The 18,221-nt window shown below is 42.7% G+C and overlaps 1 protein-coding gene across 2 annotated transcripts in view; it reads right to left on the minus strand.

The window, feature by feature from the left end:
- Window positions 1–4,974: 4,974 nt before the first annotated feature.
- Window positions 4,975–18,221, minus strand: part of mllt10 (MLLT10 histone lysine methyltransferase DOT1L cofactor) — a 78,033-nt gene continuing 64,786 nt past the window's right edge. For both annotated transcript variants that reach the window (XM_083995727.1, XM_083995726.1), the window contains 8 exons: window positions 16,650–16,767; window positions 13,369–13,447; window positions 11,914–12,110; window positions 10,675–10,824; window positions 10,075–10,130; window positions 8,866–9,179; window positions 7,971–8,061; window positions 4,975–7,622 (listed from right to left, as the gene is read on the minus strand). In XM_083995727.1, the coding sequence (XP_083851853.1) occupies window positions 7,338–7,622; window positions 7,971–8,061; window positions 8,866–9,179; window positions 10,075–10,130; window positions 10,675–10,824; window positions 11,914–12,110; window positions 13,369–13,447; window positions 16,650–16,767 (1,290 nt within the window). In that variant the 3' untranslated portion in view covers window positions 4,975–7,337. The remainder of the gene's footprint in view (window positions 7,623–7,970; window positions 8,062–8,865; window positions 9,180–10,074; window positions 10,131–10,674; window positions 10,825–11,913; window positions 12,111–13,368; window positions 13,448–16,649; window positions 16,768–18,221) is intronic.

Below are 18,221 nucleotides of genomic sequence, written 5' to 3' on the forward strand. Positions count from 1 at the left end.
GAAACTCTTCCCCGCCGGAGGAGACGCTCTCTCCGCGGCGGAGCTGCATTTCCCCTTTTCTTTCTCAAAGGGGAAAAGCAGACAACAGGAAAAACCACAAATTCACCTCAGCCCCCCTCCTTTACCGCTGAGTGAAGCTGCTCATTGGTGCGGATTCAACTCATCCTCCTCCGCGCCGGTTTTTTTTCTTCCACAGCTCCTCTTTCTTCTCGCCGGGAGTGAGAGTCGCAGGCGGCGGGGCGAGGTGAGCTCTGTGGCCGAGCTGTGCTGCACTCTGAGCGGCAGGCGAGAGAACCAGGCGCCGCTGAGTCCCGGGAACCCAGAGACACAGAGAGGCGACGAGGGAAGCGTGACCTGCTGAGACTCTCCCTCTGCAACACACGTTTAGAGAAACACCACAGAACTGGATTATTAAAACTTATTTAGCCACAATATAGCTACCCTCGCTAGATTTTTTTTTAAACATTATTTTTAAACATTTTATTTCTTTCCCCAGTTTTATGCAAAGCTCCCAAGTCTGTCAACCCTCCAAAATAAAACTTTTCAATTAAATATATATGTGTAAACAAAACACAGCCGGTATAAACAGTAGAGTTGGATTTATATCGTGTACTTCTTTAATTTTAATTTTATTCATTTATTTTGCAATTGGGCTTCAGTGATAGAAGACATGGCACATTAATATTTAAGGTAGGTAGATAGATAGATAGATAGATAGATAGATAGATAGATAGATAGATAGATAGATAGATAGATAGATAGATAGATAGATAGATAGATCACACACACCCTCTCTCTCTCTCTTACACACACACACACACACACACTGACTGGGGACTGTGTGTTCAATAAAAGGCTCAGGTTTTTCCCTGCACATTACCTCCTGAGCCACAGTCCCAAATATCTTCAACATTATACATTTTCTAATACATTATATATTTTTTTAACAACATGCCTCTGTTTGTCACAGTGAATGTCCGTCAATTTTAGAGTTTTGAGGTTTTCCGTTTAGCAGGTACTTGTTTAAATTTACAAAAACCTTGAATTAATTTCAATAAAATGAGTCACATTTGTAATCACTATTTTTCATAATTGCCTGAAGCTCAATTCTCTTTGTAATTATTTAACATTTATATGAGCTATAAAATAATTAATATTAAGATGTGATTATTTCTTAGTAATTGTTTCTCAGTGCCTACTATTCATCCCTGCTGTAGACAGCATTAAGCAGTGTGTACTCTACAGTGTGTGGGGGTTGTAAAACAGTTTGATTTTAATTATATAAACTGGAAGTGTTCAAGTTGTACAGTAAAGACACAAACAGGGTCACTTTACCAAGGTTTTCCCTTTATAGTCCACCTAATGAGTCAGGCTGTCGGGACGGAGGGTGTCCCCCTGAGAGACATTTTCATTTTTTGAGCTATAAACCAAACTGAGCAGACTTTCAAAATAAAAGATTAACTTTTACTGCCATTTGTCGAGTTTTGTGTTTATCCATGTGGCTCCAAGGCAAACTCTGCTATAGGTGTCATTCAACTGGGAGGTGCTGGGGAAGGATGTGCATGCATGTGTGTGTCTGTGTGTGTGTGTGTGTGTGTGCACGTGTGTGTCTACATATCAGGGGGGTGGCACTGAGAGTCACTTAGCAGAAGAATACGAGCTGTCTAAGAATGAAGAGGGATGAGGCTGAATCCTGCTGCTTCTCCTCGCCACCATTATCCAACAGGAGAGAGACCTGTGGGGGGCAGGCGCACACACACACACACACACACACACACACACACACACACACACACACACACACACACACACACACACACACACACACACACACACACACACACACACACACACACACACACACACACACACACACACACACAAATCCATCCACACACATGTAACCCTGGGAATCTCCTCAGCTGTTCCCCCCTCCTTGTAACTCTCCTTATACCCGGCCTTCCTCCTCCTCCTCCACCACCTCCTCTTCCTCCGTCCTGCCCCAGCCCTAAACACCTCTGTTTGCCAGATCTGGTTCCACTCGGCACCGGATCAGGGCCCCTGGCAGCTGACTGCAGGTTTCTGGCCAGGATTAAGCCTCCTAATAGCAGCCACTCTGTGATGATTTACACTGCATTACTGTACACACCAGCGGCTGCCTCCTCCTGCTAATGGTTTATTACACCGGAGCCTCTCTCTCTCTCTCTCCGCTTTATTGCTCTTTGCTCTCTCTCTTTCTCTCTCTTTGAGGCTGAGGTCTAATTAAATAATTTAACTGAATTACCAAACATATGCCGAAACCTGTGTAGGAATTACTCGTGGCACTTGGTGAACTTGTTTTATGGTTGTGCTTTCATTTCTGCTCGGCCGGGGTGTGGCGTCTGGGCTGAAGGTGATGGGAACAAACACTGTGAGTATATGAACTTTAATGTCCTGTGAAAACTTTAAGTAGCAGCTTATTTTTATGATGGATGGCTCTTAAATTATTTAAAATATGAAGTTTTTTTTTTTATCCATTAAGAAACTGTTGGTCTGCAAAATGTAAAGTGACACATGGTTTTCATTGGACTGTGGTGAATTAGTGGCATCCTGGCCCTTTAGCTGTGTGGACGTGAAGGTGTTGCTTTGATTGTGGGTCACAGAGGCAATGATCCAAAAACAAAAACTAGAAGTACTTATTTTGTATGTGTGTCATTATGTAAGATCAATTTATTTTCCAGGGTTTTATTTAGGTAAAATCATATTTAATGTGATTTATTTTGATCTTTTTATGCTTTTCGTGCTTCATATAAGTGGTTCTCTTGGAAGTCAAATTCTGCCTTTCAGCACAGCTAAACTTAACATTTTTATTTGTGGCAAACTACTCTCATAACTTAGGTTGTTTTACCTCAATTGTGAACGTGGTAAAATGTGTGTGTACAGTGCAGTTGTAAAATCTCAATAGTCAAATCATTTCAAGATGTGTCATTTGGTTTCTATGGATGCAATCAAGACAAAACAAATAAAATCCAGAGTCAAATCAAGCTCTACTTTCCTTCCCACTTCCACGTTTCCCTTTTTTTTTTTTTTTTTGCTTTCAAGCTCTCCTGATTGCAGTTTTGCTCTCCAGCCTTGTTGCCTGGTCTGGTGAGAAGAAGAAAACAAGAAAAAGAAAATTAAAATGCATAAGATATGAAGCAGGGGATAAATAAATACTAGAAAGCAGAACCTGAAAGTTACCAGTCAGACGCAGGTATCCATGCAGCTGCACTGCTGCATTCCTCAGTGACAGCAGCTCAGCTCGCCGCTGAGGCCACAGATATCTGCCCTACATTTGTCTAATCATCCAGGGCTTAACCCTGCTGCTGGCCCACTATCTACTCTCTCTCTCTGTGTGTGTGTGTGTGTGTGTGTGTGTGAGTGTAGGAGAGACAGAGAGAGAGAGCAAAGGAGAGATCTCCTGTCTCCTAACACCGGGGCTTAGTAATGTTTTGAATTTGTGATCAGGCACCTGGTCGGGCAGCACACGGGGGTCCTCCATCAGCTGGTAAGCCCTCCCACCCCGAGGGAGGCTTTCTATTGGGAGGGTGATCGATGATGGACACAGCAGCTCTGCCCTGTGTGTATATGTGTGTGTGTGCATGGGTAGTGCTGCTATTATGGGATGCTCTGATGGTGGAGGCTTATGAAAGAGAATGGGGAGGGGGGGGGGGGGGGGGTATGGTGTTTAAACAGCCTGGCTTTGATTGACAGGGCTGATAGTGAGTGGAGGGAGTGAGGAGGGTGGAGGTGGGATGGGTGAGTGAGCAAGTGCTTGGGTAAAGAAAAAAGGGGGGGTTGTGTTGTTGAATGCAGGTTAGATTGTGTGTGTGTGTGTATGTGTGTGTTTAGGGGGGGCCTGAAAACTCCTGAAGGGGGTGAGGTGGGTGTATTTTTCGGGGAGCAGGGGTGCAGGAGGAAAGTGAGCTTTTAATTACCAGGACAGAAGCAGATGTAGCCGAATCGTGCCCCCACCTCTAAACACACACACACACACACACACACACACACACACACACACACACACACACACACACACACACACACAGTCAGTGGTGTTTCTTGGCAGCTGGAAGTCATCAGCTTTGGGGGGTGTGTGTGCATATTTGTTAGGACAGGAGCCTTGAAGCACATTGTTTAAATTTAAAGATGTTCAGCTTCTATTGGCACTGCTTAGCTTGATGATTATTCATTTTCCTCCCCCTCGTTACTGAATAAATCACATCCTGCTGCTGCCATAGCTTCAATTATTCTCAGTGTAATTAATGCCGTATAATACAAACCAGGTACGTCAGCTCACAATTTAATATCATCTTTATTGCAAACTTTATAACTGGAAACAGCCATTTAACTGGCAATTTCTTCTCTCATTTCTCTGTTTATTCTAACAAAACAAAGCTATTTTTCAACCTATCAGCAGCCAGCTGACGACTCATAATAAACGGCTGATCAGAAAAACACAGCTGGTTTCACCTTTACAGTCTGTACTTCTTAAAACTTAGTACATATTAATAATTATTAGTGTGTTGAAATGTATTCTTAACCCAGCTTATCAATGACCATTTGCCCTATTAAATTAACTAATGAAATGAAATAGGTGTGAAATGTCTGTGTGCATTTCTAAACCGGTCTATTGATTGTATTTAAGTTTAATATTTGAATTATTATAATTTCAAAATTAATGAAAAATCACATTTACTGTCCCAAATGAAAATAAAAAGTAAGCATTACATTGACATTAAAAAAAAAAAAAAAAGTAATTCTTTTTGTTTTACTGCAGTCATAAAAATTAAAACTTAAAAAAAAAAAAAAAAATTAAAGAAATCTTCATGTGCTGTTCAGTATTAGTTCAGGTGGAAATGGTTCAGCAAATGGATCAAATGTAGAAAATACGGGACACAATTGATGAAATTCACCGTTACCGATAAACAAAATTAATGCAATGCCCCTTTACATTATCCAGAGTGTTTCTTTATTTTGGTGTTCTGAAATACAATGTCAGCCCCTCCCCCTCTATTATTTTGTACAAAACTGATCCGAACAAATGTGTGCACAGATGAAAACACGGTGCCCAGAGTATAAAATGACTTTCTCATCAATAAAATGGTGCAAAAACTTAAAAAAAGAAAAAAAAAAAAAAGAAACACAATGTCCCTGCACATATAAAAATAAATTAATACTTTGTGTGTCCAGTCACTGTCGACATTTTTATCTGGTCCTAAAGATTCACACACACAAACTGAGGCTTCATTGGCTTTCCTTCACACCAGCGCGGCCAATCACAATCACTTTATGTACACCAACGGCCAATGAGAAAGGTCTATATACATTTAACGAGGTAAAAACTGTGCCACTGAACCCCCAGCCCCCCCACCCCCCCCCTCCCCAACTTGACACACTTCCTCCCCCCTACAAACAGCTATGTACAACCACATCCCCGTCCCCATCAGCCAACTATCAAGTAGCGTCTATAGCTTCCAAACACATGACACAGAAGAAGTTTTTAAAAGGTTTTACAGCAAGATCTGTCTGTATGGAGAAAAGAAAAAAAAATTAAAGACAAAACTTTACACAGTAGTACAAAATGATGTTAAATTGCAACACCAGCGGGCTTTTAAAATATATCATCTTATGCCCATTACACAAAACAAAACTCCAAATAAATAAAAAAGCACAATACAAGTTGGCTTTGATAGAAGAGAATGCAGCAGAATAATAATAATTCCTGGTTTTATTAAAGAGATGGCACGTCCAGCCTGACGTGACTAAGTGTTTTTGTAATCTGTTGCCTTAGCAACGCAGCTTAATAACCAGTAGCGTTGTAAAGAATTGGGCAGATTGACAGGGACACAGGTAAAGGGAAGATAAATCCCACCTTCCCTGCTTGGCCTCAGGCACTTGGGCTTGGACCCTGATCGGCCAGTCCTGACTTGTTGTGGGTTTTTAAAGTGGCCGATGTGGTGACGTCGGCCTTTTAGGTCCTGATAGGCTGGTCCTGCTTGAGAGGTAGGTGCAGCAGGGGGCTCAATCAGGAAGATGAAATGTAACCACTTCCACGCGCTGACAACCAACTGCATAATTTCTCTTTGTGAGGCTGTGCTGTGTGGATTAATACATCCCTCTGAACATTCAACTTGCCGTTTTCTTTTCTTCATCTTCTTCTTCTTCATCATCTCCTTCCACGTTTTACATTTCACTTCCCTGAGTGAGCCCCCTGTTTCTGGCCCAGAGAAGAGACAGTGAAAAGCAAGGCTTCTGCGGTGACCGTACGAGGCTTGGCTCACTGACATTAATGGATCTACACAAAAGGAGTGAAAGAGACACAGGGAGAGAGGCAACAGCGAGAACATGTGGGACATTTTCACAAGCCTCTCTCACCCAATATTCCCCTCGGGACCGCTGCGAGACAGATGTCAAACATACATCTGCTACTGTTAAGTCTTGTGGTAGGGAATTGTAGTTTTTTTTTTTTTTTTTTTTAAATATTAATGTATTTATACTCTTTTTCTTTTTTTAATGTTTGTAGTTCTGTGTGTGCTAGCTTAGCTTGTGTGCTGAGTGCACAACTCTGATTAGCTGAGGCCCCTGAGAGAGTGAAACAGCAGAGAGACCAGGCGGAGATGGATGTGAGCGGAGGAGAAGCAAAGAGAGATGCGTGGAGACAAAAAAAGACGGGGGAGATAAACGGAGACGCGACAGTACCAAGAAAAGGGACTTAGCAGGAAGATGAGATTAAGCAAACATTGAGAGAGAAACTAAGTGAAGTTTCCGCGAAGCTGATCTGTTAGACAACTCACCTGTTGAGAGAAGAGAACGGACGCACCACGTGCTCTGGTGCTACATACCATCACTAACGTACACAAAGTTACTACCAGTCTTATCAAATGAAAATCATTATTTCAGCAGTTACAAAATCAGAACCTGAAGCAGCACTAAAGCTAAAAAAAAAAGTAAGAAAACTAAACTTGGATGGAAATAAATAGTAAAAACTTACACAAAAATGTTGTGTAAAAAACTGTAACCTGAAAAAAGTTGCAAAAAATAAACCTGACTAGATCACCTAGAGTAAAGACAAAAGGTTTGATGAAGTTCCTACTTTTGTCTTCAGTCCTCAGTCTCCACAGTGTGTGCTACTGAGTTCGCACAGACCATCAGAAGGAACTATCCATCTACCAGGACACAGATATTTCTGCTGCCATTGTTCTCATCGCTGAACAACAAAGTTGACCAACAGGCTGATCTCCCGAAATCTCTGCATATTTATTAAAAAAAAACAAAAAAACCCAACAACCAAAAAAAAAACAAAAGAACATCTGCCGTCATGTCTTCTCCTGCCCCGCTACGCCCATGGCCTTCTCAGCTAGCCGTGGCTTCTGCGCCCCCGAGGCGTGCGTGTCAGCGTGTGCGTGCTGCAGCGCCAGGAAGGGGTTGGCGGTGATGGCGCCTTGGCCCTGGCCCTGGGCGCCGGGCAGCAGGTTGTTGATGGGCAGCTGAGAGGAGGAGAGCGGGATGGAGGGAATCTGCGCAGAAGAGGAGAGCGACTGCAGCTGCTGGAGGTCCTGCTGCTGCTGCATCAGTTGGTAGAGCAACACCTGCTGCTGCTCCTGTACGGGGGAGGAGGAGGGGAGGGGTGGGGAGCGAAGAAAGATGGATAAGGAGGGGGGAAGGAGAAGGGAGTAGAAGACAAATGCAGGAGAAGAGGGGAAAAGAGAAATGGAAAAGAAGAGATGGAGTGGTGAAGAAGTGACAGAGTGTTACGAAGCACAACAATGAGGGAGAGAAGAGAAAAGTGGGGAGAAGACGAGGAGAAGGGGAAAAAAGAATTATTAAGCTTGGTGATTTAGGCCATTGTCCAAAGGAAAATTGTAGCTTGATGTCTTTGTGTGTGTTTAACTGTGTGTGACAGTGGTGATGGCAGTTTCCCTCTGTGTGTGTGTGTGTGTGTGTCTTACCGCTGAAGGGTGTGAGGCCAGCAGCTGCTGGAGCTGATGCTGCTGGAGGAGGAGCCTGTGCTGCTCAGACAGGAGGCCGTGCCGCGCAGCGCTGAGACAAAAAAAAAAACACAACTCACAGTCAAGACAAACATAATAAACACCGTCCGCAACTCCATCAGACAATTTAATACTGTAACACTGCTGCCAACACATTAGAGACTCACTGACAGAAACAAATACAACAAATCATGACTCTGCTAATAACACCACGCAAACTTCACTTTCCAAAACAAAATAATAACAGCACTTCTCTCCAGACTCTCTCAGACGGACATGAAGGAAGGAAAATGGAGCTACAGGTGGTGGTGATGGTGAAGTTCAACTGACTAACGTCTCACCTGGTTTTACTAGTTGCTGAGCTGCTAGAATCCATCACGCAAGCAAAAGGAAACAGGAGAGGAGAGGAGCCGATAAAGTTCACATTCATACGTTCATTACAGAGTCATCTTAAATTGGATTATCTCCCAAGTATGGACGATTTTAAAGCTAGGATCAAGGACTATTTGACTACTGCATGCACATGTTCTCTCACCGAACGCAGCTGGTGATTATACTGTAATGATGTGATTTGCCAAACTGTTTTAGCTGTCTTTATGTTTGGAAGTGTGTACTTTATGTGGACCTACTGTGCTGCTCTCTTGGCCAGGACCCCCTTGCAAAAGAGATTCTGAATCTCAATGGGATTATTCCTGGTTAAATAAAGGTTAAATAAAAAATAAAAACGTTCAATGAAGCTGCCGGACGAATACGTTCTCTGACATTATGAATTGATTCAAGTGTTTTCTGTATTTCTTCCTGGATGTGTTGTGTTATTACGACAAGGACGCCGACATGCTGCAGGATGAGGATGTACCTGTTGTTGACGGGCATCGTGACGCCGGTGGCTGCTCCCGTAGTGTGAGTGTGAGCGCCGCCGCCGCCGGCCGGTGTCTGGATGACGCCGTTGAGCGCCCCGACGATTCCCCCCATGCCCAGCGCGTTGCCTGCACCGAGCGCGCCCATCAGCCCGGCCACGCCGCCCAGCCCCGCCACCCCCGCCGCCGCCGCCGTCCCCATGGTGGCGACGCCGTTGAGCTGCGGCTGGGGGGGGCTCTGAGAGACGGAGGGAGGGGTGGAGAGAGAGGAGGTGGAGCCGCTACTGCTGTGGCCGCCACATGACGTACTGTCCTGAGAGACACGGAGAGATAAAAATATTAACGATGAGTCTTCCCTCCGTGATCTACTTAAAACCTGATGACACATTATGCAATTCATCTTAAAAGCATAGTTCAACATTTTGGCAAATTGGCCCATTGCCATAATCCCTATAGTTTTAGGAGTAGGTTCGTTACCTTTAATTGTCGGTGCAAGCTATTTTTAGAACGGCAGAGCAGAGCCGTGAGCTGCTCAGAGCTACGCTACGGAGGCTAATGGGATTTCTTGGTTTCCCTCATCAAACTCATCAAATACACAATCCAACAACTCCAAAACGCTCTGGTGGACAAGTTGTGACCTGCACATTCACCACGCTACGAGATAACAAGTTGTTTTTGAGGTAAATTCATGCAAAACCGCTGATGCGTGTTCCCTGTCGGGGGCAGTTTTTCAGCAAGCAGACTCTGCATTTGCCTCGAAAACAACTCTGTCTCGTAACGTTCCGTTATTATCTCATAGCGTGGTGAATGTGCAGGTCACAACTTGTCCACAAGAGCATTTTGGAGTTGTTGGATTGTGTATTTGATGAGTTTGATGAGGGAAACCAAGAAATCCCATTAGCCCCCGTAGCGTAGCTCTGAGCAGCACGCAGCTCTGCTCTGCCGTTCTAAAAAATAGCTTGCACCGACAACTAAAGGTAACGAACCTACTGCTAAAACTATAGGGATTATGGCAATGGGCCAATTTGCCAAAAATGTTGAACTATCCCTTTAACAACACACTGATTATTGTAGTTCACCGATAATAAGATGTAAAGTCAGTATGACAAAGGCTTATACAAGTATATAAACACTTTAATGAATGAGTGTACTGTCTTGTGTGTGATGAGGTTCAAACTGACACCATCACATGTTGTGTTTGTCTTTACCTGAGCTGCGACAGCTAAAGAAGAGTCAGTGGCTCCAAGATGGGACCCTTTCATATCTGCAACACAAATACAACAGAGATTTCAATGTCTGTGTGTTAACTAGGTCTTTTTCTGTCTATGTCTGCATCAAGACTGCAAAAGTAATGATTATTTTTAATTTCCGTGTTTTGTCTGCTGCTTATTTTTTCCAGTCTATCAGTAATTGCTCAGTCTAGTCAGTGTCAGAAAAAAGCAAAACCATAAATCCTGTTGTGTCTTCAAATGCCTTGTTTTTGTAAAATATTAATAAAAAAAACAAACATCTGAGAAGCAGAAAACAGCCATTTAGCTCTAATGGTAATGACTCATCAGTCCTCATAGTCAAACTAGACTAGTTACTTCAGCTCTATGTGTTTTTGTTTTGGTACAGATCCTGTTGGTGCTTGAGGTTTGCGGTGAAGCAGGACCAAGTTGAAGAACACATGTGTTCATCATCATAATAGTTTTTCTACACAATCTCACTTTAGCAACCTATTTGTGCTTTTCCCAAATAAACAACTCGCCACAACTGCAACCTGTCTCACCACTCTCTGCTCTCTGTTTGTTTGTGCGTGCACGTACCAGAGGAGGCGGTGGTGGGGGTGAAAGGCACTGAGAGCTGAGCACTGAGGAGCTGCAGTCTCTCTTTCTTCATGGTCAGAGTTTTAATCTGCTCCTCCAACTTCCTGTTCTCCTCCTGCAGCTGGTGGAGAGACTTCAACATCCCCACCACTGAAAGAGAAAGAGAGAGAGAGATAAGAATAAGAAAACTGACAGATCAGAGCATTTTTTTAGTATCCACAGTTTTAGCTTCCTGGACAAAATGTTTTGTAATCAGTCTAGTTTTCAATGTATGATTCACCAGTGGTGCACGAGAGAAAAGATCAAATTTACACAAATGAAAATGTAAGAATTATTCTGCCTCGGTCTGAAGCGAACACAGTCGTGAACAGTTTACTACATCATCATGCAATGTGTTGTACTTGTGGGAGCAGCACTGCAGTGATCTTTTCACAAGCTGGAATACCAACGTTCTGACTTTCTTAAAAGGCCAATCCTTCCTTCAGGGCAAAACCACGCAGCTCTGCTCAGCCTTCACACAGCTCTGCTCAAACACCCAGTGACTGATTGGACAGATATACTCTGCAGGGAGGTCAGAGGTCAAGGTCAGCTACAGAGCAGTGACCCTGATGTCTGCACAGACTCAGCGCAGCGCTCAAGGACAACTCAGTCAGAGGGAGGATCCGCCGACACAGGAACTTAAACCTGACTCGTCAACGTGAAGGACGACCTTTTCTGACAACTTGGCTGCAACTGTTGATCCCTGAAGGGATCAGGCAGATGACGGACAGAAACAACAGTGGCGGACAACATGCAAACGTTTTTAAATATTTAAAAATATTTGCCTTTTTGGGTTGAGTTATTCAAATTATTCAAATAAATGTTTAAGATATTACATGTGAGTGTCACGGACAGAAAAAGAAAGTGCTTGTCTTTTCTATTGTTCTTTTAACAACATATAGAAAAGAGGAACCAGTAACTCTATAAAGATTAATCACGTGAACAGGAAACTGATATTTATTCAGAAATCTTTGGTCCAGGAATCGAAAAATATTAATATAAAACAACATTTCTCCAAGTAAGGTGTCCAAATACTTCTGTTGAGGTATCTGATACCAGAGTCAGGTAGTGTGACCACACTACAGTCGAAACTTGTCAAATGAACTCCAGCCCTGTCTGTGTGTGTGTGTGTGTGCGCATCTTGTGTGTGTGTGCATCTCGTGTCTGTGTGTGTGTTGCAGAGCGTGTGTGTCGTCTCACCGTCGCCCTGCGCTCCCTGCTGCAGCAGGAAGCTCTGCCCTTCGTTCCACTGCCTCTCCAGGAGCTGCTCTATGCTGGTGGCCATCGGGGGCATCGTCTCCCCACCGCCGCTTGCCCCCGCCCCTAGCAACCCCAGACCTGGCCCCGGCAACGACCCCAAGGAGTCATAGCGGATCTGCAGGCCACCAATGGGAGAACTGAATGGAGTAAGAGAGAGAGAGAGGGAGAGACAGCATGGATAAAAAAGGAAAGATAGAGAGGTCAATAGGGTGATTAACGACCCAACATAAACGTCAGACAAACATAGACACTGCCGGCTATAAAACTACATCAATTTGTTGTTACAGTGGTCTTTAATGAAAAGGGGCCAGGCTTTCTGTCTGTGTGTGTGTGTGTGTGTGTGTGTGTGTGAGTGTGTGTGTGAGCGAGAAGGAGAGAGAGAGAGAGAGAGAGAGAGAGACTTGAAGAGCGAGAGAGGAAGAAAGAAGACATGCAAGTGGGAGAGACAGAAAAAGGGAAGTGGACTGTCTTGGTGCGATAAATCTCGGTGTGTGCGCTGAGACAATCTGTTGAGTGTGAAAGAGGGGAAACGAGGGACAGCAGGAGAGGAGAGACAGGACGGAAAGAAGGGTGTGTAACGTGAGGGAAAAGTAAAAAAAAAAAAAAAAAAAAAAAAATTAATTTGTAATACTTTTGAATCAATAAATTGTAAATACAATCTCATGAATATCAATCTATTGTTAATTTTTGTCAACAAAATGAAAAAAAAAAACCCAAACAAAAATATATCTGATCAATTCACTAAATTAACATGCAGTCATTAAAATATGTTAAAATCTCTGCCTGAAGAGACAATCAATGTTTTTCTCCATCATCATATTCAATATTACAATTTTCTCCTTTGAAATTAAATCACACATGAGTTATTTGTCCTAAAAGCAAAACATGAGATGATACAGGTGCAGAAATTACGATTTAAAAACATGTCACCAACCTCATCAGGTAAAATTATCCATCCCACAAAGTAGTAGAAACAAACAAAAATGCATCTGTATCATCAATATTCGCATCCTGAAAGATCCATGCAAATATTCCCAAATGGAGACGATGCAGAAAATCGCTAGACTGTCCTTCCATGTGTGATTAATGCAAGAGGGAGAAAAAAAAATCTAACTGGAGTTGAAGGATGGTTACCACCTTCAAAAACACAAGTTATCGTTGGCTGAGAGAGCGAGAATTGCCTGTAGGGGTAAAAGCGAAAGGGAGAGTGCGTGCATGTGTGTGTGTGAGGAGAGGAGACGATGGGCCAGCGAAGGGAAAAGCAGAGAGGGGGGATGGGTGACGGAGGGGGGGCAGAGAGGAATGTAAAAATGGGGAGGGATTTGTGGTGGGGGGCAGGAGGGGGATCTGTGTATATGTGTGTGTGTGTGTGTGTGAGAGAGAGTATATACTCACCGCGGGGTGGTCTTGGGAGAAGCTCTTATGGAGAAGCCCTGAGCTCCGACGCTGCTACTGCCGTCTCCCACCTCCTGATCTGCACACACACACACACACAAACACACACACACACACAATCAATTGGACATCTAAGACCACATCTACACTGAGCTGGTTTAAACTGAAAACACTGAACGCAACACATATCCACATCAAGATCTCTTTATGTTTGATATCACTGTTCAATATTACAATGACAGCGATACGATGGTACGAGTTCATAATGTGAGTGGAGCCGAGGTTGAATGATTTAATGAATGAATGAAAGTCCAACACAGGTGTCCTTAAGTTTGTTGCAGCGGTGAGACATATTGTATATAATTTTATTTACCTTATCTTATCAATACATAACAACTTATCTGGTTCTGTATCGATAGAGATATTGGTTCTTTATTTTATTTTTTACTAAAAGAATACAATTTAGAACACAAAGGCAGCAACAGTGTTTATAGCAGCAGAGTCTGTGTGTATAAACTCAGTAATATCTCCATGGAAACTAATGCAAGATATAAATAAACTAAATAATGATTCAATAAACAAAAAGAATAAAAAAAATTCCTGATATAAAAACACAAATTGGAGCAGAATGAAGAGCAAGACAGAGATCACAGTCCGTCATGTCCTCCGTCCGCTGCTGATGTTGCCTTCAGGTACCGTTGTTAGAGCAGCTGTCACTTGTCCAGAACACTTCACTATTAAGCTCAAAGCGAGCGCGCTGTGGTTTATATGTAAACCAAACAGTGACGACAATGAAAGCACAATTCATCAGCTCGCACTAACATTTACTACAATATTTAATGCAGTTGAAGTCAGAGTTTAGTTTTTCCTCATTATCGTATTTTTCAGTTTCTGCTGTCAAACAACAGATCGAGCAGAAAATAGGTCCTTTGATTGCGGCTCATAAAAGTGAACAGCGCTCCCCTGCACTGTTGTACTGAGATGTCAATCAAATCACTACTGAACATTTGCGGTGTGGTATGATTTAATCAATTTACACAGCGCTTAACCACACCTGTATTCATCTGTACTGAATTAAAACACACAGGAGAAGATTGTGCGGTACGAGCATTGGACAATAATCCATACACAATCTGTGTCTGTTGCCAAATCCAGAGTAGGTCTAACTATTTGGATTATTTCACTTTATATAACTTTATAAAATAACATGATGAAAACTTCTTTGTATGCGAACAAATAGTATAGATTTCTTTCAAATAACAGATGACTTTGCAATTATGACTTTTTTCTTTTGCACGTACAGCAGTGGGGTCTCGGGTCTCAAACAACAACAACAAAAAAGCAAAACACATTGTCTAAAATTACAGCTCCGACTACACTTGCAGCACATTGTTTTCCAGAAGCTCTGTTGTGCTCGTCCTCTCTGTTTCTAGATCTGTCCACCTGGGAGGGGATTTCTGACTGTGGACGGACGGAGAACCAAGACCAGGCTGTGCGGCGTGAACGCACTGTAATACTTGTGGCTCTACAACCTACACAACTCTCTCTCTCTCTCTGTTCCTTTGTATCTCTTTCACATACGAGTCTTCATTCAGACTGCATGTGCACTTCTCTCTCCCTCTCTCTCTCCCTCTCTCTTTCTCTCCACCTTCTCTATCTCCTCCCTCTGGGCACGTGGCCAGACGCTTCTTTTCATTTTCCTCAGTGGGAGTAATGAATCACACATGCACACACACGCAAATGCACACTTTTGCATTTACACACTCACACAAACTCCCCTCTACTTAAGACAGTCAATCCCAGCTTTTACCCCCACCAGGTCACCACTCTAGTCCCTCGCTTGCCTCCTTTTTCAAGTCCTTTTTGCTCTCGCGGCGCTCTCCGTCCTGGCAACTCCCTCCAGACACTCAAAAGCAAAGAGAAATCCCTGCCAAAGTAAACTGGCTGCATGCATACAAACACATGCACACCTTGCATGTTTGAGCTCACATGACCCCTCACTGCTTCACAAACAGGACTTCACGCTTGTGTCGCTCTGCACACGCGTTGTATGTGACCGTGTGACATCACAGCTCGTCTACGTTACCTAGGGCGACATTAAGATTGTTTTAGCGATGGGAAGTTAAACAATTAGTTTAGTTCATTAAAGATTAATCTGCAACAACTTCAATAAATAACCTATTTTTCCCAAATATTTCCTAATTTTAGTTTCTCAAATGTATAAAATTTCTGCTATTTCCTGTCAATGTATTGTTCTGTATTTTTGTGTTTTCAACTGGTGGGACAAAAATAAATAAATAAAGACACCATTAGATTTGACTGTAGGCTCTGAGAAGTGATTTGGGGCCAGTTTTCCTGTTTTCTGGCATTTTACTGACACAATTAAATTATTAAATAAAGTATATATTTAAATTTCTCAACACACAATGATATATATATATTTTTTTAAAGGAGACAATCCTCATTTTCTTCATTTTGTGATTCTGAAATCAGCAAATGTAGAATTTGTACTTGTTAAATTAATCAGTAATAAATCAATTATTAAACTAATAAAATGTCAAATGAGTGATCAGTGTGTGCATTTCTCAGTAGATTAAATTTTATATTTATCTAATCTAAAGCACTAATATGCGACACACACACACACACACACACACACACATACACACACGCGCACGTGCACACACACACTCTGCCCCCCTGTCATTCAGCCTGATTAGTGAGTTGACCTCTGGGTCAGAGTGGATCTGGCTCTGATGACTGCTGACCGGCAGCAGGAACTACCTTCCTCCTCCTCCTCCTCCTCCTCTTTACTCTCTCTCCTGTTCTCTCCGTTCAACCAGATGTCTTACATCAGGAAGTGGCTACTCTGATTACTGAAGCCACCTCTCACTCCCTCAGCAGCGCTGCAGCACCACACAGACAACAGATCGGTTCCTGACGGTGCAGTCCACCACGTGGACAAATCCTCCTCCTTCTCTCACATTGGCAACAACAACTTTATTGGTGAGTGAGTGTTCTCCATGAAACCTACATGGGAGAGCCGGTGTCCTGTGTTTGTTTTTATACGTGTGACAGAGAGAAAGAGTGGGAGAGGGGCAGTAATCGAGGCATGTAACTGGAGCCGAGTGGGAGGAGCTTGAAAATATCACGAGAGCTGACCCTTGACCCCTCTGAGGGGCAGAGGGGGCGTGACCTATCCATTATCTCCCTCTCCTTCTCTCAGACACACATGCATACTTTTGTCACAAGCACGTAGACACTTGCAAACGTTTGCATACCTGCTGGTGAGGCCTCGGACTGGGCGATGAGCGCCGCCATGGCCGAGTTGGGGTTCAGCCTGTTGCCGAACATGTGGGAGGGGGCGAGGTTGAAGACGGACCCCGGCAGACCGCTCACCTGAGGACAGAAGGACACAAAGAGACAAGTATGAGCCACGAGGAAACGACGGAGGAGAGAGTCCTGCTACAATAAAATTACACCGTCCGTTTCTCCACAGCCTGGCCGTCAGGAAGCTTTTTAAATCTTATTCAAGTTAATACGAAGAAAAGTCTCAGGTGGAAAAATGCGTGATTCATTATGCCAGTGTAATTCATTAAAGTAAAAATATAAAGATCCTTAATTAAATAACATTTTAAGAAAGATTCATAAATTATTATTGCAACAATTAATTAGATTTTTTTATTTATTAATTAACAGACAAGTGATGAAACTTGTCAAAACTGTGAAAATGCATGTTATCATTTTTCAACAGCTCGTCTTGCTGTCACACAAATTAACTGAAGTTACAGTAAAAGAACCAGTGTTAATAAAGAAAATAACAACTCCCTCTCTTAAGAGGCTTGACAAGTATTTGCTTGATAAATAACAGGACAATTTATTGATGAATTGATTGTCTTCCAATTTTATGCCAATTGTTTTAACACTACAAGTTTATTTTCTCTAAATTCAGGCAGTAAAGCAACGTCACCTACATATGAGCAGGAGTTTTAGTTTGGCAACAGATTAAAGTCACATGGTGTTTCTCTGGTGGTTATTTCATACCAATCAGCTGAACGTGTTCACTCCACATGGATTACATTTCCCTACAAGACTGCCTTGCATATTATTATACGTTTAATGAGAATGAATCCAGAGCTGAAAATCATCTGAACAATCTGGTTTGGAATTTAAATTCTCTGAACTCCTCTTTCCTCTTCGTCACACAGCATCTACAAATGATTTAATGCCAGTGAATCTTATTTAGATTTGTAAATATATGTATCTATATCTGAATGGGAATTAGACAACAGCATCAATTTATGCACCAAAAAATAATGGTACATTACGAATCCACAGCTCATTATTCTGTTGCACACACTCACACTCTCCCTCTCACACACACACACACACACTCACACACACACACAGGGCTCAGAGAGCCTCGGCTCCCCGACAGTACGCTGACATGCTGACAAAGTGTTTCTGATGCATAGAGTTTAATCCAATTAAGGCATTTCCCAAATAAGGACCGTGGAGTGGAGGGTGGGGTGTGAGGGTGGAGCATCAGCGGGGGAATCAGGTGTACAAAATGGCTGACTGGTTTTGTTTTTTCAAACCATGCGACTCCATAGAAAACTCAGTGAGGTTACTGGAAGTTGTTTTTCCAAAATATATCTGAGAGCTTCAGGAGTTCTAATTTCTGGCCATGGAGAAACATTTATTTTTACAAGTAACCGAACAAAAAGTCGCCCCCTTAAACTGAAACACCTTTTAATGAATTGTTAAGTGGATAAGTGCAGGAGTTTATTTATAGTAGAGTTTATTTATAGTAGACATTTTGAGAAATTCTGATCAAAGAAACAAAGGTTTTT

The sequence above is a fragment of the Trachurus trachurus genome (genome assembly GCF_905171665.1).
Source record: "Trachurus trachurus genome assembly, chromosome: 20".
NCBI lineage: Eukaryota > Metazoa > Chordata > Actinopteri > Carangiformes > Carangidae > Trachurus > Trachurus trachurus.